Source organism: Gopherus evgoodei, unplaced genomic scaffold, assembly GCF_007399415.2.
Source record: "Gopherus evgoodei ecotype Sinaloan lineage unplaced genomic scaffold, rGopEvg1_v1.p scaffold_40_arrow_ctg1, whole genome shotgun sequence".
Lineage (NCBI taxonomy): Eukaryota > Metazoa > Chordata > Testudines > Testudinidae > Gopherus > Gopherus evgoodei.
In genome coordinates this window covers 1,208,854-1,235,403 of record NW_022060061.1, presented here as the reverse complement: position 1 = coordinate 1,235,403, position 26,550 = coordinate 1,208,854, and the positions used below count along the sequence as shown (strand labels likewise).

At 62.9% G+C, this 26,550-nt stretch overlaps 1 protein-coding gene across 8 annotated transcripts; it reads left to right on the top strand.

The window, feature by feature from the left end:
* KANK2 (KN motif and ankyrin repeat domains 2) lies at positions 1 to 25,806 on the top strand. 8 transcript variants are annotated; one of them, XM_030545963.1, is made up of 13 exons: positions 14 to 66; positions 573 to 626; positions 7,111 to 7,234; positions 11,002 to 11,116; positions 11,727 to 13,121; positions 15,065 to 15,164; positions 16,625 to 16,813; positions 17,336 to 17,423; positions 18,884 to 19,103; positions 22,216 to 22,358; positions 22,866 to 23,066; positions 23,390 to 23,488; positions 24,223 to 25,806. In XM_030545963.1, the coding sequence occupies exons 4-13, from the start codon at positions 11,080 to 11,082 to the stop codon at positions 24,283 to 24,285; spliced, it is 2,535 nt and encodes an 844-aa protein (XP_030401823.1). In that variant the 5' UTR covers positions 14 to 66; positions 573 to 626; positions 7,111 to 7,234; positions 11,002 to 11,079; the 3' UTR covers positions 24,286 to 25,806. The 8 variants fall into 8 exon arrangements, with proteins under 8 accessions (XP_030401818.1, XP_030401823.1, XP_030401822.1 ...); XM_030545962.1 differs by having other exon boundaries at positions 11,727 to 13,139; positions 18,887 to 19,103; XM_030545957.1 differs by having other exon boundaries at positions 11,727 to 13,139.
* Positions 25,807 to 26,550: the final 744 nt, after the last annotated feature.

The window sequence follows — 26,550 nt, the reverse complement described above, 5'->3', positions numbered from 1 at the left end:
GAGTGGTCACTCCAGAGCTCTGGAGTCTGTGGCGGGGAGCCCTGGAAACTGACAGCGGAGGGAAAGGTACCAGCCCCTGCGAAATCCCCTCGAGCCCCCTGCCGCCGGGCCCCCGGGGGGCACAGCTGGGCCCTGGGCAGGCCTGAGACCCGCGCAACCCGCCCGTTCCTCCCAAGCAGCCCGGCTGGTTCGGTGCCACCTTGGGGGGCTGTTCGCCAGCGCGGCGTCGAGGGTCAAGGCGGGGAACCAGAGGGAACCGCGTCTCCTTTGGGGCCTGCGGAGAGCAGGGTCCGTCCGTCCCGTCTCCAGGGACTTTCGCTCAGGTCACTTCACCCGCTTCTTTCTCTGCCCCCGGGACCCGCCCAGCCCAGACTGGGACCCGCGGGTGCCGCCGTCCCGACGCTGTCCCCCGATTTCACAGGGAGAGTCCCGATTTGTGGGGCTTTGTCTTGTGCAGGCTCCGATTCCCCCCACCCCGGTCCCGATTTGTCACATTTGCTGTCTGGTCTCTGCCCGACGCCCCCGACCCGCTGGGTCTCTTTAAGCCGACGCCTTTCTCCTCCCTTCGCCAGGTGGGGCCGGGGCGGCGAGTGCCCCGCGGGGACGGGGACGGGGTTTCTCCCAAGGTAAGCGAGCGACGAGCCCCGGCCCTGCTTCGCCGGGCGACTTTCCAGCCCAATTCCCGGCCCCTTGGGCAGGGGCGGGAGAGGGGCCCGGACGGTCGGGAAATCTAACTGCACCCAGGGCTGCGATGGGGCTGGCCGGGGTCCATCCGAGGGCCTCAGGCGGCCTCAGGCCCCCGACTCCCGGCCAAGCGGCTCTGGAAGAGGCTGGAAGCGGATTTTGCTGGAGTCCCCTTGCAGCAGCCCGGCGAGGGGGAGCCGCGGGGCGGGGAGGGCTCCAGGCGGAAGCCAGCGGATATATTTGTAAAGGGCCCAGTTCTGGGCTGGATTGAGCCGGGGGGAGGGGAGCTCTGGTCATTCTCCCAGCTCCAGATGTTTGTCATCAGACTCCAGCGGCTTTACCCCTCGCTTCCCACTCGCGGGCGGGGGGGTGGCTAGCGGCTGGGCCAGACGGGCAGGGGCTCACTTAGCGGCTTCCCGCGCCCTGGGGAGGGGAAACGCGGGTGCGGCCCAGTTCTGGGGACTGAGATCGGAAAGGGATGGGGGCCCCCCCTCCCCGGCCTGCAGTTCGATTCCCAGTCGGGGTTCCGGGGCCCCCACCCCCGTCTGGTTCTTAGATCGCCCCTGCCAGAGTCAGGTCCCTCGGCCCGGCCTGGCCCCGCACAATAGAGGCTTTGGCCAGCTGCCCTGGATGGGCATCTTGGCGTCTTCGTGCACATCTGGGTGACAGGTGAGGGTGCCGGGCGAGGGGGCAGGGGATACGGGGCGGCCCGTGGGGCCAGGGGAGAGAGGGCAGGTGGGGTCGTGTTTCTGGCACATGGCCCAGGCTGGGAGAGCGGGGTCAAACCCCCCAGCGCTGCCGGCGACTTGCTGAGTGGCCCTGGGCTGCTCACTTCGCCTCTCCGGGGGTAGCGTGGGGGGCGTGACCCCTTGATTGGGAGATCCCAGAGGCAGCGACTGGGTCTGATTGTGAGTCTGGGCAGCACCCAGCACAAGGGAGCTGATCTCGGTTGGCGCAACAGGGCCCTGATCTCGGTCGGGGTCTGGGCAGCGCCGGCGCGACGGGGCCCTGATCTCAGTCGGGGTCTGGGCAGCGCCGGCCCGACGGGGGGTCACAACCTTGACCGGGTCTCTGGGTACTAAATATCTAGCAAGGGTTACCTCATTTCTCCTGCAGTCGCTGGAGGCCAGATCTGGCCTGGATGCCCCGCAGGGGTGGAAATGCCCCTGGTTAAGCAGTGGGATATTTGCTCCCACACCCACGGGAGGTTCTGACACGGGAGGTTTACGGCGTATGTTGGAGTAGCGCCCCAGGCCCCGGCTGAGTTTGGGGCCCTGGCAGCCCAGGTGCTGCAGACTCAGAGGGGCAGAGCCTAGAGCTTCCCGGCTAAAATCCCAGTTCTGCATGAGCAAAAGCAGTTGCAGAATCGGGGCCATAAATCACAAGAGCCTGTTTCCTGCATCCCCACATGCAAGAATGCAGCTGCCTCTGGTGTGCATCGCGGCAGCCGTTTGGAACAGGAAGTGAGGGAGAATCCCAGCTCCGGGGGCCGTTATGGGGGGGGATTTAGGGGGCGGGGCCATTGCTAAATTCAGGAGGAGAAGGTCTGGCTCGGGGGCCGTTTCGGGGGTGGCCGGGCCCCGGTGACAGGACAGGCCCCCGGCCCGGCAGGCAGGCTGGGCGCGGCGACTGTGGGGACGCTGCCAAGGAGCAGCTGGGATGTGTGATGTCAGAAGGGAAGGATCAGAACCGGGATTAGCCGATTAGGGGCGATTAGCTCTTAACTCCTCCGTGGCCACGTCGTGGGGGACGCTAGGAGCTGCTTGGGGAAAGTCCTCCGGCAGCCGTGGCTGGGATCGGGGACCCCCCCATTGTGTGTCCCCCCAAATTCAGGGCCCCCGTCGTGCCAGGCACTGCTCAGACCGCAGCTGAGACCAGGGCCCCGTTATGTCCCCACATTGGGCTGGGTGCTGGGACACGTCCTGCAAGGCAGCGCCGGTCCGGGAGACCTCACAGTCTAACTAGACATGGGGGAAACTGAGGCACAGAGAGGGGGAAGGGACTCAGTCAGGGGATCAGAGGCAGGCATGGACCCCAGGTGTCCCGGGCTCCCAAGCCAGAGCTGCAGCTTTCAGCTTCTGCGTAGGCCCCTTGTGAGGTATCCGAGGGGCTGGGGGGGCCAAGCAGGGTGCAGTGCTGGGGGCTGGGCCCCGATCCTGCCTCGCCCCAGGCAGGACAATGGGGCAGGAGATGCCCCGCCCCCCCGGACATTCTAGATGTGGCTCAAAACCAGCAAAAGCGGAAGGAATTTCTGTGCCCAGCGCAGGCGGCACCCCCGCCCCCCCATCCGCGACCCCCGCCTCAGCGCTGGGCGGGGAGGGGCTGCGGGTAGCTGGGCCCAGTCGTGCTGCCAGACGAACTCGAACTAGTTGAGGGGGGGCTCAGCCTGCGGGGGGGGGCTGAATCATGGGAAGGGGGGGTTGGCTTGCAAGGGGGGGTCGTAGGGCTGTGGGAAGGGGAGGAGGGATGGGACAGAAGGGTGGGGGGTCCTGGCCTGCAGGGAGGATCGGGGGGTCCGACCCACATCAGCCAATCTGTCTCCCCTCATTGGAGCTCGAGGAGCCCCCAGCCTGATTCCCCCCGACCCCCAGTCACTGCCCTGGGCCATGGGGGCTGCTTGGCCCAGTTCAGTCTGGACTGGGGGCGGCTGCCACAGCTCGGGCTGGCTGAGTTTGGGGGGAGGGTCTGGGGTGGGGCTGCTCTGGGCAGAGGGGTGAGCCTGTTCCCATGGGCCATGGGAATTGTGGGATCCCTCTGGGCACAACCCATCCCCCCAGATGAGCCTCCCCAGTATCCCCTCTGCCCCCCCAGCCCAGCCCCATGGGCCCAGTTCCTCCTGTTCCTTGCCACCCCAGTTTGGATCCCTGGACCCAGCACTTCACACCCCAGAGGACCCCACCCCTGCATCAGTGGTGGGTCCTTCCTGACCCCTACAGCTGCTGAAGCCCTGAAGCATGCGGCTGTTTTTTCCCCTTTGCAGCCTCTCTGCTCCCCCCAGTCTCAGCACTAGGGCCAGGAACGGCATGGGGGGAGGGTTGGCCTAGGTTCTGCCTTCTGGGGGGGCTCTGGGCCCTGTGGGGAGAGTGGAAAGGGTCCCCCAACCTTCCCCCTGTTTCAGAATCTGCCCCACAACCTGCAAGTCCATTTAACTCCCCGCTGCCCCTCTCTCCCACCCCCAGGTCTGTGGAGCCAGAAGGGGAGGATTCACACGGATGCCCCCATTTTGGGGGGCCCGTCTCCCAAGGTGCAGCTCTCCCCACGGCCCCCCGGTCCCTGTGCACTGGCTGGACCCCGTTTGCGGGGGAGGGGGCTGGGGGCTCCCGAGGCTGAATGGCTCCGTTGTGCGAGCGAGGCGCAGGCAGCAGGGAAAGGTCGGACAATCGCTGCTTTCATGCCAGGCCCAGACGGAAGTAGGAAAAGTCCCTCAGGGGGGCCGGGCGGGGCCTGTGGCTGGGGGCGGAGCTCAGAGCATGGGGCTGGGGGGATTCCGGCTGGGATGGGGGTGGGGGCTTGGTTCCGTTCCTTTGCTCCTGGGGCAAAGACGGGGCAGGAGATCCAAAATCTGTTGGGCTGCAGCGTGGCCCATCTGGGGTTCTGCCCCCCCATTCCAGCCTCTCACCCGGCCTCTGACCCCATCTCCCCTGGGGGACACAGGCCCTTTCCCCAGGCTGGGGTCTGGCTGAGGTGACCTGGCCTCTGCCCATGGGCTGGGTTTCGGGGCAGCCCGTCCATGTCTTTGCCATAGGGCCGGCTCTGAGGGTGGCATCCGAGGCCTGGATGCCCCGGGGATGGGCACCCCAGAGGGGTCACTGCTCTCAGCAGCGGCCCAGGGCCCAACGCGCCGTGGGTGGGACTGGACCGACCTCGCCAGGGGCTGCTGCGCCCGGAGCTCCTGCTAGGCGGGTGCCCCCTGGCCATGGAGCCCCCCTCTTTTGGGGCACTTGCTGTGGGGGGCCAGCGGGGATCAGAGCCAAGCAGGTCACGTGGTCACTGGGGACCCCCGTGGCTTAGAACAGAGCTGGATGCAGGCATCTGAGAAAACCCACTCCGGTGCCTCAGCCAGGATCAATCAGAGGTTTCTGATTCACTGCCCCCCTCCCCGCCCCCAAAAGACCTCCCCCCGCCCGAGGCTGGGCCCAGCTGACCCTCCACTCCTGGCACCAGCCCAGCCCAGCGCCAGCACCACCCTGCCCAGCTGTGTAGCTGAGTCCACCAGCCGGGATCGCTGTATAACCACCCTGCACCCCACCCCAGAGGTGGTTGCATCTCAGCACCAGGCAAGGGGTCCCTGTATAACCAGCCCCCCCATGCTCCTCCCCAGAGGTAGCTGCATCTCCGCGCTAGGGGCAGGGTCCCTGTATAACCAGCCCCTGTGCCCCACCCCAGAGGTGGCTGCATCTCAGCGCCAGAGGAAGGATCCCTGTATAACCAGCCCCCCCATGCTCCTCCCCAGAGGTAGCTGCATCTCCGCGCTGGGGGCGGGGTCCCTGTATAACCACCCTGCGCCCCACCCCAGAGGCAGCCGCCTCGCGGCGCTGGGCTCCCATGCGTACAGCTCCGGGCCTGAGCGGCTGATTCTGAAACCTGAGCCCCTTCCCGGACCCATGTGAGCCCAGCCCGGGCTAATTGGTTCCACGTGCTGCCCAGGGCTGTGCTGCCGGGAGGCGGGGGGAGCAGATCTGCCTTAAAGGGGCCGTGCTGAGATCTGGGGTAGGGGGGAGAGCACTGGGACACAGGGCCCCAGGGTGTGATCTGGAAGGCCAGAACCCCCCCTTCCAGGCCTGGATCTAGAACCCAGGCATCCTGACTCCCAGGCCACCCCTCCCCCACCCGGCACATGCAGCAAGTCTGGGGGGTGACAGTCCCTGGTGGTGGCCAAGGGGTCACTGGGCAGGGGTCCCTTTAACCCCATTGGATCCACCCCAACTCCCGGGTGCCTTGGGGGTTCCGGACGCCCTGAGCCGCAGGATTTAGCAGGACCTGAGCTGGGCTGGAGGGACGGGGCAGTGGGGATGGAAAACACAGACACGCACCCCGGCAGCGCGGCCCCCGCCCCTCGGGCGTGTCTCAGAGCCAGCGCCCAGCAGCTCCCGGCTGCAAAACAAGCAGGAATGTGGCAGCTTCGCCTCGGCCTCCCATAGACACAGCCACTCGGGGGGGCTGCGGGTCGGGAGTGAGGGGCACCGGCAGAGCTGGGGGGGGGACCCAGGGCTGGGGTTTCAGGGGGCTGAGCCTGGATTGAGGGGTGCTGGCATTGCTGGGTACAGTCCCCCCCAAAAAATGCTCCCAGCAGAGATCCCGGGGGGGAGGGGTTTCCATTGCCTGCCCTATGCTGGGTGGGGCTGGCACAGCAAACGCCCCTGGGGGGCACCCCCCAGCCCCACTCTGTCTCCTTTAACCTGGGGGAGCCCCATGGCGTGGGGAGGGGGCTCGGTGTGCGGGGCTCGGTCCCCTGCTGCCCCACCCTCTGCCTCCTGCCTCCTGTCCCAGAGGCGGCTGCATTTGGGGCAGGAACCAGGTCTTGGTGGGGCCCAGGGCAGAGCCAGGAGCTGGCCGGGATCCCACGGCACCAGCTGTGGTCAGGAGCGATGGATTTTCCAGTGTGTGGGAGCCGGGGCCCCGGAAACCAGCTGAACCTTCCCTGGCAACCGGGCAGGCCCTGCCCCTGCCCGCGTGAGGGGTGGCTGGAAAGTGACGTGCTCTGTGCCAGGGGCTGCCCTGAGCCCAGTCCCCCCAGTGCCAAGCAGGCCTCAGCACAGTGCTCTCTGAGCCAGACCCAGGCCAGGGTGGGGCAGGGCCCCAGCCCAGCCCCCTTCTCCCGGGCCCAGCTCCAGCCAGCGCTGGCCAGGCCTCCGGGGTGACTCATCAGAAGCAAAGGAGAAGGGGGCATCCCCTGGGGCTGGGGTCCAGCCAGCAGTTCATCAGCCCTCGCCGGCTCCGTTCCCTCCCCCACGGTCTGTCCCCCCACCACAGTCACTTCAGTGGGGCTTTCGGGAGGTGGGGCAGGGGGCAGAGGCTGAGCGGAGCTGATTTTCCTAAATGCACCAGCTGGCAGCTTGCTGCAGGGGTGCGGGGAAGAGCAGGCCTGGGGTCTCGCCTGGCTCGGAGAGGGGGGTGAGGGCTGGTGGTTAGAGTGGAGGGGGAGCCAGGACTCCGGGGGTCTCCTCGGCTCTGGGAGGGGAGGGGAGTGGGGCTAGTGGTTAGAGCAGGGGGCTGGGAGCCAGAACACCTGGTTTCTGTCCCCAGCTCTGCGAGGGGAGTGGAGTCTAGTGGTTAGAGCAGGGGGCTGGGAGCCAGGACTCCTGGGTTCTGTCCCCAGCCCTGCGAGGGGAGTGGGGTCTAGTGGTTAGAGCAGGGGGCTGGGAGCCAGGACTCCTGGGTTCTCCCCCATTCGGTGGCTGACGCTTGGTGCCTTTTGCTCCGCAGGGCAGTGCCCGTCGCTGGGCAGGTGGAGACGGCTGGGCCGGGCAAAGTGCCCGGGGGCAGCATGGTGCTGGTGTCCCATCTCCCTTGGCACAGGCAGAACCATCAGGAGGCTCCGCTGGCTGGGGTGAGAGCGGGTCAGCGGCCGCGGGGGGTCTTTGGGGGCAGCTGTGGGGGAATGGGGGCTCTCGGGGAGGGAAGGGACAGCGGGACCCATGGGGGGGTGGGCAGTTAGATGATGCCCTCGACACAGCCGGGCCTGGTTCATTTCCCCCCGAGGGGCTCCCCTGAGGACCCCTCCCCCAACATCCCCCCTGAAGCGGCTGCCCTTCGGGTGGGCTGGGCAGGGGGGTCCCCAGCTTTGCTAAGGGCTGGCCGAGGGGGAGGGGCGCCACCCTCTGGGCAGGGCAGGGAGGAGTGTAGGGCGAGGGCTGCCGGGGGGGAGCTGTGTCCCAGCGGGTCCCAGAGCAAGGCCCTGGGCTGCCTCCCTGCCTCGTGCCCTGGGGGTAACCCACCCCCCCACTGGCCCCCCGGGGCTGGGCTGAGACCTGCCATGCTCAGCGCACAGGGGGGCACACACAGGCCTGAGCCCCACCCCCCCGCCGGGGCTGGACGGGAGCCAGCTCCCCCTAGGGGAAGGGCCGCGAGTTGCCTTTGCCTCAGTGTCCCCGTGTCCTCGACTGGGGGGGCTGCAGGGGGAGTTGGGGGGGGCTGAGCCTGGCCCAAGCGGCAGGAAATTCTCACGTAGCCGCCTGTGAAACTGTTTATTTTTAGAGCAAATCGCTGCCATATACGGAAAGGACCCGGGCTGTGCGGGCCGCCCCCGCCCCCAGTGCTCCCATCCCCCCCCACTGCCCATCCCCCGCCGCCTGTGCTCCCATCCCCACACCCCTCCCCCTCTCCCCACTGCCCATTCCCCACCCCTGCTGCCTGTGCTCCCCCCACTGCCCACCCCCCACCCCTCTGTTCCCCCCACTGCCCATCTCCCACCGCTCCCCCTCCCCCTCTGTCCATCCCCTGCCCCCTGCTGCCTGTGCTCCCATCCCCCCCGCTGCCCATCCCCCACCCCTCCCCCTCTGCTCCCCCCACTTCCCATCCCCTGCCCCCGCCGCCTGTGCTCCCATCCCCCCTGCTGCGCATCCCCCCACCCCCTCTGCTTCCCCCACTGTCCACTCCCCACTGCACATCCCCCACCCCTCCCCCTCTGCTCCCCCCACTGCCTATGTCCCCTCCACTGCCCATCCCCTGCCCCACCACCTGTGCTCCCTCCCCCAGGGCTGAGCAGGGGGCTCGGGGCCCAGTACCACCCCCAGCACCATTCCCAGAGCACCAGGCAGCTGAGTAGACAGCGCAGGGGGGACGGAGGGCAGGCAAAGGCCCATCGACCCCAGCGGGACATGGAAAAATCAATGGGCGGCTGCCCGGGGGGCGGGGGGGGCCGTGAACAGCCCCCATCCTGCAATGCCATTGGTGCATTTCCGCTGGCGGGAGGGGGCGCATGTCCCTCGCCGTCTCCGACTTCCCCCTGGCCTGGTATCTTCTCCAGCATGGGGCTTTGCCAAGGTGCGTGGGGGGCACGGGCGAGCGCGGGGCTGGGACGGCGGGTGCACCCTGAGTTAACACCACATCAGAGCCCAACACCAGCTCCCCACTCCTGGGTTCTCTCCCCGGCTCTGGGAGGGGAGTGGGGGCTAGTGGTTAGAGCTGGGGGGGCTGGCAGCCAGGACTCCTGGGTTCTCTCCCTGGCTCTGGGAGGGGAGTGGGGGCTAGTGGTTAGAGCTGGGGGGGCTGGCAGCCAGGACTCCTGGGTTCTCTCCCCGGCTCTGGGAGGGGAGTTGGGGCTAGTGGTTAGAGCTGGGGGGCTGGCAGCCAGGACTCCTGGGTTCTCTCCCTGGCTCTGGGAAAGGAGCCCCATCTCCCAGCCACCACCTCGTCCCACTGCCAGGCGTCGACGTGCCCCGCACAGGGATGCAGCCCCCTGCCGGGAGGCTGGACCAACCCCAGGGGGCCCTTTCCCCCTCCCAGTGAGATGCTGTCTTGGCCCAGTTCCCAGCCCCTTCCCCTGCCCAGCATCAGATTTTCCAGAGGCCTGGCACCGGGAATGACCCCGCCAGGAGCTCAGCCTGGCCAGGGGGCTGGAAAATCCCTGTGGCTCCTTGGCCCCCATCCCCGGTTCTCTGCGCCCGGCTCTGTGGCAGAAATGCCTTGGCGTGATGGTGCCAGGGGGCCAGATCCCCAGCAGGCCCCAGCTGAGCAGCCAGGCCAAGCAGCTCACGTTAATGCCTGGCTGGGGAGCGGGGTCCAGTGGTTAGAGCGGCTGGGGGTGGGAACTAGGACTCCTGGGTTCTCTTCCCGGCTCTGGGAGCGGGGTGGGGGCTAGTAGGTTAGAGCAGGGGGGCTGGGAGCCCGGACTCCTGGGTTCTCTCCCCAACTCTGGGAGCAAAGTGGGGGCTGGTGGTTACAGTCGGGGGGGCTGGGAGCCAGGACTCCTGGGTTCTCTCCCCGGCTCTGGGAGTGGAGTGGGGGCTGGTAGGTTAGAGCAGGGGGCTGGGAGCCAGGACTCCTGGGTTCTCTCCCCAACTCTGGGAGCAAAGTGGGGGCTGGTGGTTACAGTGGTGGGGGTGGGGGCTGGGAGCCAGGACTCCTGGGTTCTCTCCCCAACTCTGGGAGCGAAGTGGGGGCTGGTGGTTACAGTAGGGGGGGCTGGGAGCCAGGACTCCTGGGTTCTCTCCCTGGCTCTGGGAGGGGTGGAGGCTCTGGTGGAGGGTTACAGGCTCCACACTGGGGGTGGGGGGGGACCCTGCTCTGGGATCCAGGCGTAGCTGGAGTGGGGAAGGGCCCCCCATGCATTGGGAGGGGTGTCCCCCTCCGTCCCAGCATGCCCCGGTCCAGGGCTCTTGGGGGCAGGAGTGGAACGAGTTGGTTGAGTCTCAGCCCGTGTAGCCCCCACAAGCCATGGCGGGGAGGTCTGGAGGCACCAGGTGGGGAACGCGGTGGATCAGCGGGAAGCCATGTCCCCACCCCCGTGGCAGGGTGGGGAGGGGACACCCCATAGGACCCCCCAGCGAGTGGATGGGGGAGGACGGGATCCAGGCTGCTGGCGCCCCGCCCAGCCTGACGGGGCCAGGAAACCAGACACAGCAGATGGGAAAGTGCTGGGGGGTCTGGGCGCTGGGTCACCGGGAGGGCGAGAGCTGGGAGAGTGGCGGGGGGGCTTGGAGAGTCAGGCTTCAAGCAAACTGGGATTGGGCGAGGGGGGGCTGGAAGCCAGGACGTCTGGGTTCTCTCCCGGACCTGGGAGGGCAGTGAGGGCTGGTGGTTAGGAGCGAGGGGGTGGGAGCCGGACTCCTGGGTTCTCTCCCAGCTCCGGGAGCGAGTGGGGGCTGGGGGTTAGAACAGGGTGGGGTTGGAGCGCGGGACTCCTTGGTTCTCCCCCCAGCTCCGGGAGGGAACGTGGGGGCTGGGGGGTTTGAGCAGGGTGGGGCTGGGAGCCGGGACTCCTGGGTTCTCCCCCAGCTCCGGGAGGCGAGTGGGGGCTGGGGGTAGAACAGGGTGGGGTTGGAGCCGGGACTCCTGGGTTTCTCTCCCAGCTCTGGAGAGGGAGAGTGGGGGCTGGGGGGTTGAGCAGGGTGGGGCTGGGAGCCGGGACTCCTGGGTTCTCCCCCAGCTCCGGGAGGCGAGTGGGGGCTGGGGGGTTAGAGCAGGGGTTTGGGAGCCGGGACTTCTGGGTTCTTTCCCTGGCCCTGGGAGGGGAGTGGGCATTTAGCAGTTTGAGGCAGGACTCTTGGGCCAGGCAGACCCCTCAGGAATGGGGGGGCCTGGAGCTAGATGGGCCCCCTGCTATGTCTCCTCCCCCAGCCGCGTTCCCAGCCGCATCGCTGCCTCTCGTTGCAGGTCGTGGGGCCACGTCGTCCCACTTACTAAGAGCTCCCGGGATTTTGGTGACGGGCTGAGGCTCGGACACAGGTCAGGATGGCGCAGGTGCTGCACGTGGAGTCCGGCTTCCCCGGTGAGTGCTTGTGCTCGGGGCTTTGCAGAGCTCAGGTGTGAAACTGGGAGTCAGGGCCAAAGTCTCCCCTGAATGTGGTTTCAGTAGAATACAGCAGCCTCACTTCCTGTCCGGTGCAGCGGTGTTGTCAGTAGCTGTGCTCCACCCCAGAGACAGGTGCATTGCAGTGCTGGGCAAGTGATCACAGTATAAACGGCTGCTGTGCCCCACCCCAGAGGTGGCTGCACTCTACCCATACGATAAGGAAGCTGCCTGGGCACCTATAGATGGTAAATGAGTTTTCTAAGGACCTTTGGTTTCCTCCAGGGCTCAAGGAGCTGGATAAACCAAGATCCCATGGGCCTAACAGTGTTACTGGGTTCTCTTCCCAGCTAGGGCAGTGGGGTCTAATGGTTAATGTGTGGGAGGGGCTAGGAGCCAGGACTCCTGGGTTCTACCCCCAGCTTGGGGAGGGGAGTGGGTTGGTGAAGTGGGGCCTGGGTGCCAGGACTCTAGGGGTCTAGTGGCTCAGTTTCTCTCTCTGAAAATGGGGATGGGGGCGGGGGAGTCAGCTAACGCCTGTGCAGTCCCAGTGCTCCCCATGGACCCCTGCCCTCCCCCCTGCTTGCAGGGAAGCCCACCCCGACCTCCCCCACCGCCTTCGGGGTCCAGGAGCCGCAGCTGCCCTACTCGGTGGAGACGCCGTATGGCTACCGCCTCGACCTGGACTTCCTGAAGTACGTGGATGACATCGAGAAAGGCAACACCATCCGGCGGGTCCCGGTGCACCGGCGGCCCCGCTATGGCTCCCTGCCCCGTGGTGCCGGCTCATGGTGGACATCCACCGAGTCGCTCTGCTCCAACGCCAGCCTGGACAGCCGCCACTCCTCCTACTCCTACTGCGCCCCCGGCTTCTACCCCCAGTGCGGGACGGGCGCCTTCAACGCCCGCGTGGAGAAGACCCTGCTGGACGCCCGCAAGAAGCTGGAGGACCAGGCGGGCGACCGGGCCGGGCCGGGGGGCTTGGGGAGCCTCCACAGCAGCGTCTCAGGCTCCACCAGCTCCCTGGTGGGCGGGCAGCCCCCGGGCAGGCCGAATGGCTCGCAGGCCGTGTTCACCCCGCTGAGCTCGGGGCTGTCCACGCCCATGTCCCCCAGCCCCGGGCACCTGCAGCACGTGCGAGAGCAGATGGCCGTGGCGCTGACGAAGCTGCGGCAGCTGGAGGAGCAGGTGAAGATTATCCCGGTGCTGCAGGTGAAGATCTCGGTGCTCCAGGAGGAGAAGCGGCAGCTCAGCGTCCAGCTGAAGAGCCAGAAATTCCTGGGCCACCCGGGCGGGTTTGGGAAGGGCAAAGGCCGGGGCGAGCTCTACATCGAGATCCCGGAGGAGGAAGGGGGCGGAGGTGGGGCGGGGGTCACCCTGCCGCTGGGGGGAAGCCGGAGGCCGGATTCGGGGGGCGGCACGGAGGGCTCAGCCCCCCTGAACCCCCAGCCGGCAGCAGAGCGGAGGGAGGTGAGATCGGTGGGGGTGGGGACGTCGGAGCCGGGGGCCAGGCGGAGCGTGGGGGTGGGGGTGAGCGAGGAGGAGCTGGCACCAGAGGGGCAGCGCCAGGCTGCGCTCGCCCTGTCGGCCAAGGTGGCCGTGCTGGAGAAGCAGCTGCAGAAGGCTCTCCGGGAGCTGCAGGGGGCCCAGCCGGGCACGGCCAGGCAGGAGGGACGCCCCGGCTGGCAGCAGCAGGAGGTGCCCGTCAAGGCGGACACGGTCAAGGTGATCCAGGCACAGCGGGAGCCGGAGATCGCCGCCAGCACCGCCACGGGCGTGGCCCACCGGCCGCAGCGGGCGCAGAGCTTGGAGACCAAGGAGCCGTACGCCAGCCTGCGGGCCCTGACGCTGGGGGAGCCGCCCCAGGCCGTGGTGGTGGAGACGACCTTCCCCGTCCACGCCGCCGCGCCCCACGCCGCCCCCGTCCACGGCATCAAGAAGATCAGCATCGCGGCCGAGCCCGGCGGGGAGGAGACAGGCCCGGGCGACGGAGCCTCGCCAGGTACGGCCCAGTGCAGGCATGGGGGGGGCGTGTCCTTCCTCCCCCATCAGGCTGGTGAGTGCTGAGGTGGGGATTACTGGGGGACAGGGCTAAATGGAGGAGAAAGGCCCTGTGCCCTGTCCCCCCCACCTATCCAGCACCCCCCCAGAGGGGAAAGGCCCCGTGTCCCATTACCCACCCCCTCCGTGCCAGGCCCTCCCATCCAGCACCACCAGAGGGGAAAGACCCCGTGTCCCATTCCCCACCCCCATGTGCCAGGCCCCCCTATCCAGCACCCCCAGAGGGGAAAGGCCCCATATCCTGTTCCCCACCCCCCCGTGCCAGTCCCCCCCATCCAGCACCCCCAGCGGGGAAAGGCCCCGTATCCTGTTCCCCACCCCTCCCGTGCCAGACCCCCCCCATCCAGCATCTCCAGAGGGGAAAGACCCCATGTCCCATTCCCCACCCCCCTGTGCCAGGCCCCCCCATCCAGCACCTCCAGAAGGGAAAGGCCCCGTGTCCCGTTCCCCACCCCACCTGTGCCAGGCCCCCCCTCATCCAGCACCTCCAGAGGGGACAGGCCCCATGTCCCGTTCCCCACCCCCCCGTGCCAGGCCCCCCCATCCGGCACTCCCAGCAGGGATAGGCCCCGTGTCCTGTTCCCCACCCCCCTGTGCCAGGCCCCCCCCCATCCAGCACCTCCAGAGGGGAAAGGCCCCGTGTCCCATCCCCCTGGTGCCAGGCAGCCCCATCCAGCACTCCCAGCGGGGAAAGGCCCCATGTCCCGTTCCCCACCCCACCTGTGCCAGGCCCCCCTTCATCCACCACCTCCAGAGCAGAAAGGCCCCGTGTCCCGTTCCCCCCCGTGCCAGGCCCCCCCATCCAGCACCCCCAGAGGGGAAAGGCCCCGTGTCCTGTTCCCCACCCTGCTAGCCCAGCCTGTCCCAGGGGCATCCAGATTCAAAGGGGGCACCACAGCCCCCTCCACTCTGTCCCCGCCTCCTAATCCCAACGGGGGGGGGGGTGGCTGAGCAGCGCTGCCAAGTGGACGTAGGGTCCCTGTGCTGCTCGGGTTTGGTCCAGCCTCCCCTCTGCCATGGGCTAGGCAGCTCCCCCCCCCCCGCAACCCTCCCTGGGCCACCCCAGCCCCATGAACCCACCAACGCTGCCCCTGGCCAGTCTCCACAAGGAAGCTGCGCCCGGTTTCCAGCTGGATGGTGGCGAACGTGGTGCTGCCGCTCAGCCTCCAGCCCATTCTGCGTTCAGCCGCTCTTCTTTGCCTGCGCTAAGCCGAAATAAACCCGGCTCAAACCAGAATCGGAGCGTCCACACACGGCCTTGGGCACCAGGCGATCCGAGTGGGTTGGGTTCTGGTGAGCTCTGCACTCGTCCCCCGTCTCCCGCCTGTCCGAAATGGTGGGGGGACCCTGCTGGCCGTCTCCCGCCTGTCCGAAATGGCGAGGGGACCCTGATGGGGGGGCACTGGGTGCCAGGACTGCTGCTAAGGGGGGGGGGTGGGAGGATCTCTGATCCCATCTCCCAACCACCCCCTCCCCCACACCCCACCATCCCCCAGCCCGCTGGGCACCAGTCCCAGAGCCTTGCCAGGTCCTGGTTGTGTCGGGCCAGGCCCAGCTGGCAACCTAGCATCTCCCCTCGCCCGCCAGCCAGCCCAGGTTCAGCGGTGCCACCTGGGCATGGGTCTGTATCTGTAACCCGCCCCCCTCAGTCCCCCGGAGCCTCCCCAGCAGCCAAAGGCCTGGGTGGCCCTGAACCTCATCCCGGCTCAGCCAGCTGCACCGTGTCCGAGTGAGGCAGAGGACCCAGGTGAGGGGTGTGGTGGGCCAGGGGCTTCAGGGGCAGCCAAGGGGCTTCAGGAGCAGGGGGCCTGGGCTGGTCTCTGATCCTGGTCTCTGATCCTGGTCTCTCTGCTTGTCTCCCCGCAGCCTCGGCTCAGGGGGGCCTCAGATCTGGCACGAAGAGGCAGGAGGAGGCCCCAGAGCTGGCGGGCAGGAAGCGTCTCCAGTTTGTAGGTGTGAACGGCGGGTAAGGGGAACCGCGGAGCAGGCTGCACTGCCACTGGGGGGCGGAGTCGCCCCACCCCAGGTGGCCATATCTTGTAGGGGTTTAGAGCAGGAGAGGGGGGCTGGTGGCCAGGACTCCTGGGTTCTATTCACGGTTCAGGAAATGGGGTTGTAACAATGCTGCCTTTGGTGGGACACTTCTGAGAGTGTCAGTTCAGGATAAATTGCGAGAGCCAGGCAGTCACAGCCCAGGCTGGGGGTTCTCCACTTCTAAGGCACCAGACCAGCCAGCCAGAGGGGACTTTGGTCTCACCCCACTGGCGAACCACAAGTCACACAAGCAATTCCCTCAGGCACTCCAGTTTCCCAGTATCCCCACCAGTCCCACTCGCTATGGGGCCGAATGGTTATGAAAACCAAGGCCCCAGTAAAAGGGAAAAGGATCTCTCGATCCCAAAGGACCAAGCCCCAGACCTAGGTCAAAATACACATCAGATCTTACCCACAAATCACGCTGGTGCCAACCCTTTAGAATCTAAAATCTAAAGGTTTGTTCTTAAAGGAAATAAATGCAGCTGAGAGCTAGAACTGGTTAAATGGAATCAGTGACATCCCGTAATGGCAAAGTTCTGGGTTCAGGCTTGTAGCAGTGATGGAATAAACGGCAGGTTCAAATCCAGTCTCTGGAACATCCCCCACTGGGATGGGTCATTCAGTCCGTTGGTCAGAGCTTCAGTTTGTAGCAAAGTTTCTCCAGACGTAAGACGCAGGATTGAAGACAAGATGGAGGAGTTTTCAGGGCCTTTTATATCCTCTGCCTGTGGAAGGGCCCCTCCATTCTTACTGTGGAAAATCGCAGCAGCAAGGTGGACTCTGGAGTCACATGGGCAGGTCTCATGTCCGTGCATGACTCAGTTTACAGGCCGACGCCATCGTGTCCATGTTAGTTTGAACGTTCCCAGGAAAGCTCAGAGGTGGTTGGCGTCTCACAGTCCAGTGTCCGTTAATGTTCTTGACCGGGCACTTCCTGAGAACAGCCCCTTCTCGAGAAGCCGACCAGACACTTCGCTGAGGCTACTTAGCATCAAAGCACGTTGAGACAAAAGTACAGAGCCAATATTCCTAACTTCAGCTGCGCGCGCCCACACACACACACGCACAGCATCATCGTAACCAGCAAATCATCACCTCTGTATAGACACCTCCCGGGACCTCCTTGGTACAAGATTTGCTGCAACTATATCACAGTGGTTGCAACAATGATCTGTACGGTCACAGTTCATGTCAATAACATCACAGGGGTCTAGTGGTTAGAGCAGGGGGGCTGGGCTCTAGGACTCCGCTGTTCTATTTACCAGCTGTGGTGGGGAGTGGGGTCTAGTGGTTAGAGCAGGGGTGGGTGGGAGCCAGGACTCCTGGGTTCTGGGAGGGGCATGAGGCCCAGTGCTGCCCTGCCAGCTCTGAGCCCGCTCCCCACCTCAGGTACGAGTCCACCTCCTCGGGGTCCAGCACGGCCGAGAACTCCTCTGACAACGAGAGCACGGAGAGCGAATACCATGAGGCCAGTGAGGGGCCCCCTGCCGGGCAGACGGATACCCCCAGGCCCCTGCCACCAGCCCCCCAGAGAGTCCCTGCGGAACCCCCCAGAGCAGCACCAGGACACGACACTGGGTAACTATACAAGGGTCTGCACCCTCATGCAAGGGGAGTGGGGTCTAGTGGCTAGAGCAGGGGGTGCAGGGGTTAGACCAGGGAGCCAGGACTCCTGGGTTCTCTCCCAGCTCTGAGAGGGGAATGTTGTGCCAGGGATTTTTCTGGATTGTAGCTGGGCTAACGTCTTCAGCACCTGGTTGGGCTCTGCCCCCTCCCAGCTGGGACTAACCCAGGCTCAGGCTGGGCTCTCAGGCTGCAACCTGAGGGTGGATCATGCCCTGAGCAGCTGGCCCCTGAGCTTCCATCTGTCCTGCACCCCCACAACTGCACCTGGGGCAGCTCTCACCTCCGGCTTCCTTGCTCAGGCCCTGCTACCCGTTAGACTCAACATAACCCCTTGGGTGCCACTTTCAGTGACCAGCCGCCTCTGCAGGGCTCAGGAGCAGCACTGCCCCGTATAGACCCCCTGCTCCATCCCCCCCAGATTCAGGATCCCTCCCCAGTGGGGAAGACCCCACTAGCCCCCACCTCTCGTTGCAGGACAGGACTCAGCCCAGAGCTGTTAGCGGCCTGTGAAACCCTGCAGAAGTACCTGGAGAGCCCGGACATGCTTATGGACAAGGAGATGGTAGGGAGAGAGAAAGGGCCTGTGCGCAGGTCTCGAACCTGGGACCTCAGGGTGCGACAGCCCAGGCTGCTGCTGCCTGAGCTGCAGGATCTAAACCCACTGCTGTTCACAGAGTAGCGACTGGGGGGGACAACAGTGAACCCTCCTGGTGCAGGCTGCGGGGGCAGGCAGGACTCTGGGGTCCTCGCTGCTTTCTGCTGGCAGGCCCAGCACACGCCCCGCCAGCCGAGGGCCGCAAGTCACGGCCCAGCTTCCTGCCTGGTAGGTAGTTTAACGGGTGCAGAGGAATTAACAAGAATAATCCCTAGAGCTCAGGTCTCCTTGCAAAGCAGGTCACAGGTTCATCATCTGAGAAATTGAGGCCCGGGTGGGGCCGTGACCTGCCCCAGCTCACCCAGCGGGCCTGGGGCAGAGCTGGGAGGAGATCCCCGGGCTCCTGAGGGCCAGTGCGCTACCCATTGGGCCACTCTGCCTCCCTTCTCACTGCCTTCTTGGCTAGCTGCAGGGAGCACCTCGGGAAGGGCCAACGTGAAGCCAATCTGAAGGGTCCGCAGATGGGCTCAAACCGGGAAATTCCCTGGCAGGATTCTGCCAGTGAAGCAGAGCAGCACCAGGAGGCGAAACTGCCGTGGCCCCAAAGTGAAATGAGGCACCTCATTCATGTCCACTGAGAGAAACAGGGTGGGGCAAGTTAAACAGAGCAAAACCAGGTGCCAGGCAACGATTTGCTCCTGTTAATCCTTTGTACTAGGGTTAGAGGGTAAAGACCCCAGGGCCCCGTTGTCCTGGGTCAGAGCAGGGGGTCTGGGAGCCAGGAGTGACAGGGTCGGTCACAGAGACCCCCTTGAGAGTGTCACCTGATGTGCTGACTCTACCTTTGAGCCCATTTTCCCTGCCAGCCTGGGACTCCAGAACCCTGCCCTGTTGAGCCAGACACACCAGCCTGCTGCAACCCAGACCCAGCTCTGAAGCACGTCCCCCTAAAGCTGCAGACTTAACTGAGAACAGCTCAGCAAGTGCTCCTGTCTCCAGCACCCAGACACCCAGCTCCCAAGGGGCTCCAAACCCCAAATCAATCCGTTTTACTCTGTATAAAACGTATGCAGGGTAAACTCATAAACTGTCCATCCTCTGAACACTGAGAGAGAGAGATACACAGCTTTGTAATGACACCTTACAAGAGGCCTTTTGCATAAAACATATTCCAGTTACATTATAGTCACACTTATTAGCATATTTCCATAAACATATGGAGTGCAACATCACACCAGGACTCTTGGGTTCTGTCCTGGCTCTGGGAGGGCAGTGGGAGCTGGTGGTTAGAGCAGGGGGGCTGGGAGCCAGGACTCCTGGGTTCTCTCCCCAGCTCTGGGAGGGCAGTGGGGTAGTGGTTAGAGCAGGGTCTATGTCACTTCCTCCCAAAGGCCGCAGGTGACACCCCTCTCCCCATCTCCCCCCAGAAGGCCGCCTACACCCTAGTGCTGCAAGACTGGCTGCAGCTGTCGTGCCACAGGGAGGCTGCCCCTGAGGCCGTGGGGGGGCACCTGGCCGCGTACCGCGCCCTCTCGACCCGCCTGCTGGAGTTCATTCTCAACATGGCGGATGGGAACGGGAACACGGCGCTGCACTACAGCGTCTCGCACTCCAACTTCCCCGTGGTCCAGCGCCTCCTGGAGACTGGTGAGGGGCCACGGCGGGGAGGTCCAGCCTGGGGGGTGGGGGCTAGTGGTTAGAGCGGGGAGGGGTGGAGCCTGGACTACTGGTTTCTGTTCCAGCACTGGTGGTGGGTGTGGGGGCTAGTGGTTAGAGCGGAGAGGGGGTGGAGCCCAGATGCCTGGGTTCTATTCACAATCATTCCGGGGTATCAGAAGGACAGAACAGGTTGTGTAGGGGGAGGAGTGGCAATATATGTGAAAGAAAATGTAGATTCAAATGAAGTAAAAATCTTAAGCGAATCCACATGTTCCATAGAATCACTATGGATAGAAATGTCATGCTCTAATAAAAATATAACATTAGGGATCTATTATCGACCCCCTGACCAGGACAGTAATAGTGATGATGAAACGCTAAGGGAAATTAGAGAGGCTATCAAAATTAAGAACCCAATAATAGTGGGGGATTTCAATTATCCCCATATTGACTGGGAACATTTCACTTCAGGACGAAATGCAGAGATAACATTTCTCGATACTTTAAAGGACTGCTTCATGGAGCGGCTGGTACGGGAACCCACAAGGGGAGAGGCAACTCTAGATTTAATCCTGAGTGGAGCGCAGGGGCTGGTACAAGTGGTAACTATAGCAGAACTATAGCAGAACCGCTTGGAAACATCCCTGTGGTGGGAAGAACACCGCAACAGCCCAACACTGTGGCATTTAATTTCAAAAGAGGGAACAACACAAAAATGAGGGGGTTAGTTAAACAAAAGTTAAAAGGTACAGTGACTAAAGTGAAATCCCTGCAAGTTGCATGGGCCCTTTTAAAAGACACCATAATAGAGGCCCAACTTCAATGTATACCCAAATTAAGAAACACGGTAAAAGAACTAAAAAAGAGCCACCGTGGCTTAACAACCATGTAAAAGAAGCAGTGAGAGATAAAAAGACTTCCTTGAAAAAGTGGAAGTCCTAGTGAGGCAAATAGAAAGGAGCACAAGCACTGCCAGCTTAAGTGCAAGAGTGTAATAAGAAAAGCCAAAGAGGAGTTTGAAGAGCGGCTAGCCAAGAACTCCAAAGGTGGTAATAAAATGTTTTTTAAGTACATCAGAAGCAGGAAGCTAAACAACCAGTGGGGCCCCTTGATGATCAAGATACAAAAGGTGCTCTTAAAGACGATAAAGTCATTGCAGAGAAACTAAATGGATTCTTTGCTTCAGTCTTCACGGCAGAGGATGTTAGGGAGATTCCCAAACCTGAGCTGGCTTTTGTAGGTGACAAATCTTAGGAACTGTCATAGACTGAAGTGTCACTAGAGGAGGTTTTGGAATTAATTGATAAACTCAACATTAAGAAGTCACTGGGACCAGATGGCATTCGCCCAAGAGTTCTGAAAGAACTCAAATGTGAAGTTGCAGAACTATTAACTAGGGTTTGTAACCTGACCTTTAAATCAGCTTCGGTGCCCAATGACTGGAAGTTAGCTAATGTAACACCAATATTTAAAAAGGGCTGTAGTGGTGATCCCAGCAATTACAGACCGGTAAGTCTAATGTCGGTACCGGGCAAATTAGTCAGAACAATAGTTACGAATAAAATTGTCAGACACGTAGAAAAACATAAACTGTTGAGCAATAGTCAGCAAGGGAAATCGTGTCTTACTAATCTATTAGAGTTCTTTGAAGGGGTCAACAAACATGTGGATAAAGGGGATCCAGTGGACATAGTGTACTTAGATTTCCAGAAAGCCTTTGACAAGGTCCCTCACCAAAGGCTCTTACATAACTTAAGCTGTCATGGGATAAAAGGGAAGGTCCTTTCATGGACTGAGAACTGGTTAAAAGACAGGGAACAAAGGGTAGGAACTAATGGTAAATTCTCAGAATGGAGAGGGGTAACTAGTGGTGTTCCCCAAGGGTTAGTCCTAGGACCAATCCTATTCAATTTATTCATAAATGATCTGGAGAAAGGGGTAAATAGTGAGGTGGCAAAGTTTGCAGATGATACTAAACTGCTCAAGATAGTTAAGACCAAAGCAGATTGTGAAGAACTTCAAAAAGATCTCACAAAACTAAGTGATTGGGCAACAAAAGGGCAAATGAAATTTAATGTGGATAAATGTAAAGTAATGCACATTGGAAAAAATAACCCCAACTATACATACAGTGTAAGGGGGGCTAATTTAGCTACAACAAGTCAGGAAAAAGATCTTGGTGTCATCGTGGATAGTTCTCTGAAGATGTCCATGCAGTGCGCAGAGGCGGTCAAAAAAGCAAACAGGATGTTAGGAATCATTAAAAAAGGGATAGAGAATAAGACTGAGAATATACTATTGCCCTTATATAAATCCATGGTACGCCCACATCTCGAATACAGTGTACAGATGTGGTCTCCTCGCCTCAAAAAAGATATTCTAGCACTAGAAAAGGTTCAGAAAAGGGCAACTAAAATGATTAGGGGTTTGGAGAGGGTCCCATACGAGGAAAGATTAAAGAGGCTAGGCCTCTTCAGCTTGGAAAAGAGGAGACTAAGGGGGGATATGATAGAGGTCTATAAAATCATGAGTGATGTGGAGAAAGTGGATAAGGAAAAGTTATTTACTTGTTCCCATAACACAAGAACTAGGGGTCACCAAATGAAATGAATAGGCAGCAGGTTTAAAACAAATAAAAGGAAGTTCTTCTTCACACAGCGCCCAGTCAGCTTGGGGAACTCCTTGCCTGAGGAGGTTGTGCAGACTAGGACTATAACAGCGTTTAAAAGAGAGCTGGATAAATTCGTGGTGGCTAAGTCCATTAACGGCTGTTAGCCAGGCTGGGTAAGGAATGGTGTCCCTAGCCTCTGTTTGTCAGAGGATGGAGACGGATGGCAGGACAGAGATCACTTGATCATTGCCTGTTAGGTTCATTCCCTCTGGGGCACCTGGCATTGGCCGCTGTCGGTAGACAGATACCGAGCTAGATGGACCTTTGGTCTGACCCAGTACAGCCGTTCTTATGTTCTATTCCAGACCCAGGGGGCTGGGTTGTGGGGGCTAGTGGTTAGAGCAGGGAGGGGGGGTGGAGCCCAGACGCCTGGGTGCTATTCCAGCCCAGGGGGGGTCGCCCCTCTACTGACTCTGTTTCCCTCTCCAGGCCTGTGCAACGTGGACAAGCAGAACAAAGCAGGCTACACGGCCATCATGCTGACGGCGCTGGCCGCCACCCGCGCCGACAACGACATGGCCACCATCCAGCAGCTGCTGCAGCTGGGGGACGTCAATGCCAAAGCCAGCCAGGTGTGTGGGTGGGGGCAGGCCGGGGGGGGGGCTGACGGGAGCACGGGGAGCTGGGGACTGGCCGGGGGGGCTGGCTGGGAGCTGGGGACTGGCCAGGGGGGCTGGATGCGCAGGGGGCTGGGGTCCCGCCAGCTAATGATGATAAATGCCCTGGCTTGCGGCTAGGAGCCATTTCCTGGCGACGATGGGCACCCTGGTGAGTGGCCAGGAAAGTGACTGATCTACCTTGGGTGCGACCCCTTCCACCCCACACAGCCCCTGCCCCACCCACCTTCCCTATGGACTCCCCCCTCAACCGCTCCCGCTTGCTCTCTCCTCCCCCCACAGGCACCCCCCAACCCTCCTGTCCCCTGTGGACTCTTCCCCCCCATGGATCTCTCCTGAGATTTGGACCCCCAGCCCTGCCCCTCTCTGTCCCATGGATTTCTCTCCCCCTGCTGAGTTTCCCCCTTCCCACCTGCCCCCATGGATCCAGCCCACAATCTCCTGACCCCGGGCTCCCTACAGGCAGGGCAGACGGCGCTGATGCTGGCCGTCAGCCATGGGCGTCAGGACATGGTGCGGGCTCTGCTGGCCTGTGCGGCCGACGTGAACCTGCAGGATGCCGACGGCTCGACGGCCCTGATGTGTGCCTGCGAACACGGCCACACCGAAATCGCCCGCCTGCTCCTGGCCACGCCCGCCTGCCATGTGGACCTGGCTGACCACGTGAGTGCCACGCCCGGCTGGGGCCCTCAAGGTGGGGACGGGGGGAGCCCCAGCTTTGCAGGCACTCTGGGGTGGTGGAGGGAGCTTGTGCTAACGAGGCGATGTCCTGATTTGCATATTGGCCTATGCATCAGCCCACTGTGTAACCATTCCCCTATGGGCGGGAGCCCCATGTCTCAGGCCGGGCCAGGGTGGGTGCTCGCTGCTTTGGGGCAGCCAGAGGGGGCAGGCACATCGGGGGGGCTGCCGAGACGGGTCCCCGCCGGGAGATTCAGTCCCCTGCCGACCCCGCCGGCTGACCCTGACCCCGTCCCCTCTGGCAGGACGGCAGCACGGCCCTGTCCATCGCGCTGGAGGCCGGGCAGAATGACATTGCCGTCATGCTGTACGCCCACATGAACTTCGCCAAGCCGCCCTCCCCGGTGAGTGACGGGTGCGCCCCCTCCCCTCGCATGACTCCCCCCGGGAGCAGACAGAGCCTGGCCCAGGGCGTGTAACACCCCCACACTGATGCGGCTGGAGCAGGGCCATGCCAAGGGGCATGTCCAGCTTTCCTAGGCTTGGGCCCTGTTTTCCGATGCCCCCTGCCAGCTCCCCCAGCCCCTAGTGGCTCTAGCAGGGGGAGCCGTGGGGTAGAGGCAGCAAGTGGGCGAAGCTGGGGGCCGGCAGCCCCTCGGCACTGCTGCGGGGGTCACTGCCAGGCGGGAGCAGGTGGGTCAGCCCAGTGCCCAGGGCCTTCCGGGAGATGGAGTCTGCAGGGGCTGGGATGGGGGGACAGTGTCTTGGGTGGGGGGCAGGCGGTACCCAGGGGGTCTGTGGGGAGGCGTGTCACACACACAGACACCTGCAGATGCAGACAGAGCCAGGTGGGCCACACACATGCTGGGCTCTTCTGGAGCGGCCAGCGCAGCTTAGAGCCAGCTGGACCCCAGGCCGGGCTATTATCCCGGCTCTCAGAGAGGTTCCCTGAGCACGGCTGAGCGGACAACCTGGGCCGGGACTCGGCAGCCCTGGGACCGAATTCTGGATCTGTTGTGCATGACCAGTGACGTGTCCCGTCCCCACTCCAGGCCTCAGTTTCCCCAGCTGTAAAATGGGGCCAGGGAGCAGGCGGACAGGGCCAAGGTCGATACTGAAGCCGAAACATTCTTTCCAGGGGACCGCAAAGCCACTGAAAGCCGAGGCCGCAGCAGCTGTCCTGCCCACCGAGGCTCAGTAGCAGAGGAGGGACCTGCCATGTTCCCTCAGCCCCCACCTCCGGCAGCCCCGAAGACACCGATCAAGATGTGGGGGGAGGAAGGGGGTGGGTCTCGAGGGAACTCGTCCACCCCAAGCACTGAGACTCACGAAGGCCCATCCCTCCTGCGGTCCGAGCTGAGCCACTGGAGCCTCTGCCCCAGCTGGAGCCGGGGGGCAGCTGCTGCTTGCTGCTGGGAGTTGGGATGGATGTTGGGGGGCAGAAAGGACATGAGACGAAGGAAGCCGGAGACAAGTCGGTGGCGGAAATCTGGCAGCTGTGTTTTTTCTAAGTCTCCACTGGCTTTGGTCCCGCGGGAAAGGACCCACGACCACGGGGCCTGCCACGGCCGGGTTGATAGGCTCTGCTCCAGCAGCAGCTGCATCGCCCTGGCCTGTCTCCAGCAGACACCGGATTCCCATCCGAGGCCATTCCTACACGTCATGGAAATTCACACGAGCTGGGGGCTCCCCTCCATCTGGCTGGAGATGGTCGGGGGGGCTCTTTGTTGTATTGTGGGTACTCCGTCCATCATCAGGTGACAGACCCAGACTCCTCCTGTGCGTGTGACCTTGGGCAAGTCACAGTCTGTCGCTCTGGGCCTCAGTTTCCCCTCTGGATTTTTTTCCCACTTAAAAAAGCTCTATCTACTCAGTGTTATTTCTGTGATGGAAGCAGCTGGGGCTCTGTTTCTAGAATCGATTTTAAAGGGAGCAGGTTTTTGAAAAAAAAAACCTTCCTAAAAATGCCAGGCTGGGACATTTGGATGGATTAATTACCCTACCTGGCCAGTAGGGGCAGCACCTCCTCTCTCTATGTACCTGCCTATATCTATATCGCTTTTAATTGCAACGACAAAACGTTTTTCAATACCAACCCCTCCACAAAGGCCTTTCTCGCTGGGCAGAGGCCGGGCAAGCCCTTGGACCCGAGGTGTGTGGCCAGCACTTTTAAAAAGCAATTCCTAGACAAGGAAACAGTCCTATTTTTATAGCAAATCTATAGATTAATATACACCAAGAACCCCCCGAAGGTGCTAAGTTATTTTACCACCCGCCCGGGGGTTAGGGCCTCGGCGGACACAGGCGGGTAAAGCAGAGCAGGGCCTGGCTGGCTGCAGCAGTCAGAGACCCTCGGGTGTTTAGTTCCCACAGCTACATGCTGCCTTGGTATGATCCAGGCGGGCTTTTAGGGTGGCATCTTATTCTTCTCCCCTCCCCCCCAAGATCTGGGGCTCGGGGCAAAGCCGTGGTACAAAGCTGTCTCTCTAGCTTCTATTTGCTGCCTGACCTCCCCCTCCCCGCCCCAGGCATGTTTATCGCCCAGTGTCTCATTCCCCTGCCCCCGCACACTGGGCAGTGTCTGGGGCGGGGGGCGATGTGCCCAGCACTGGGGTTATACGTGGGGGGGCTGTTTACTCGCACATACCAAGAGGTGTATTCGCTGATGTCAGTATTACCTTCAGCCTGTAACCTGTTCAAAATAAAGCTATTGGGAAAACGATGCCCTGGTTCGGGGCGGTTAAACATCAGGGCTGGGGCGTGCGGCAGGCTGAGCTGAGAGCTGGGCCCAGCTCTGCTACTGTCCTGCTGGGTGACTTAGCATGAGCCACTTTGCCCTCCATGCCTCAGTTTCCCCTCCCTACCTTTGTCTACTTAGATTGTGAGCTCTTTAGGGCAAGGACTTTCTCATAGTGCATCAGTGCAGGGCCTGGTGCAACGGGGCCCTGATCTCAGCCAGGGTCTGGGCAGCGCCTGGTGCGACAGGGCCCTGCTCTCGGCCGGGGTCTGGGCAGCGCCTGGTGCGACAGGGCCCTGCTCTCGGCTGGGGTCTGGGCAGCGCCTGGCCCGATAGGGCCCCAGTCTCGGCTGGGGTCTGGGCAGCGCCTGGCACGACGGGGCCCCAATCTCGGCCGGGGTCTGGGCAGCGCCTGGCACGACTGGGCCCCAATCTTGGCCGGGGTCTGGGCAGCGCCTGGCATGACGGGGCCCCGCTCTCGGCCGGGGTCTGGGCAGCGCCTGGCACGACGGGGCCCCGCTCTCAGCCAGGGTCTGGGCAGCGCCCGGCGTGATGGGGCCCCAGTCTCGGTCGGGGTCTGGGCAGCGCCTGGCACGACAGGGTCCCGGTCTTGGTTGGGGTCTGGGCAGTGCCTGGTGCGATGGGGCCCCGATCTCGCCCGGGGTCTGGCCAGCGCCCGGCGCGACGGGGCCCAGGTCTCAGCCAAGGTCTGGGCAGTGCCCAGCGTGC

Coding starts and splice junctions, on each gene's coding strand:
- KANK2 (XM_030545958.1), top strand. CDS start 11,080: ATGGCGCAGGTGCTGCACGTGGAGTCCGGCTTCCCCG. Junction 11,117..11,726: donor CGTGGAGTCCGGCTTCCCCG/GTGAGTGCTTGT, acceptor CCCTGCTTGCAG/GGAAGCCCACCCCGACCTCC. Junction 19,104..22,215: donor CCAGCGCCTCCTGGAGACTG/GTGAGGGGCCAC, acceptor TTCCCTCTCCAG/GCCTGTGCAACGTGGACAAG.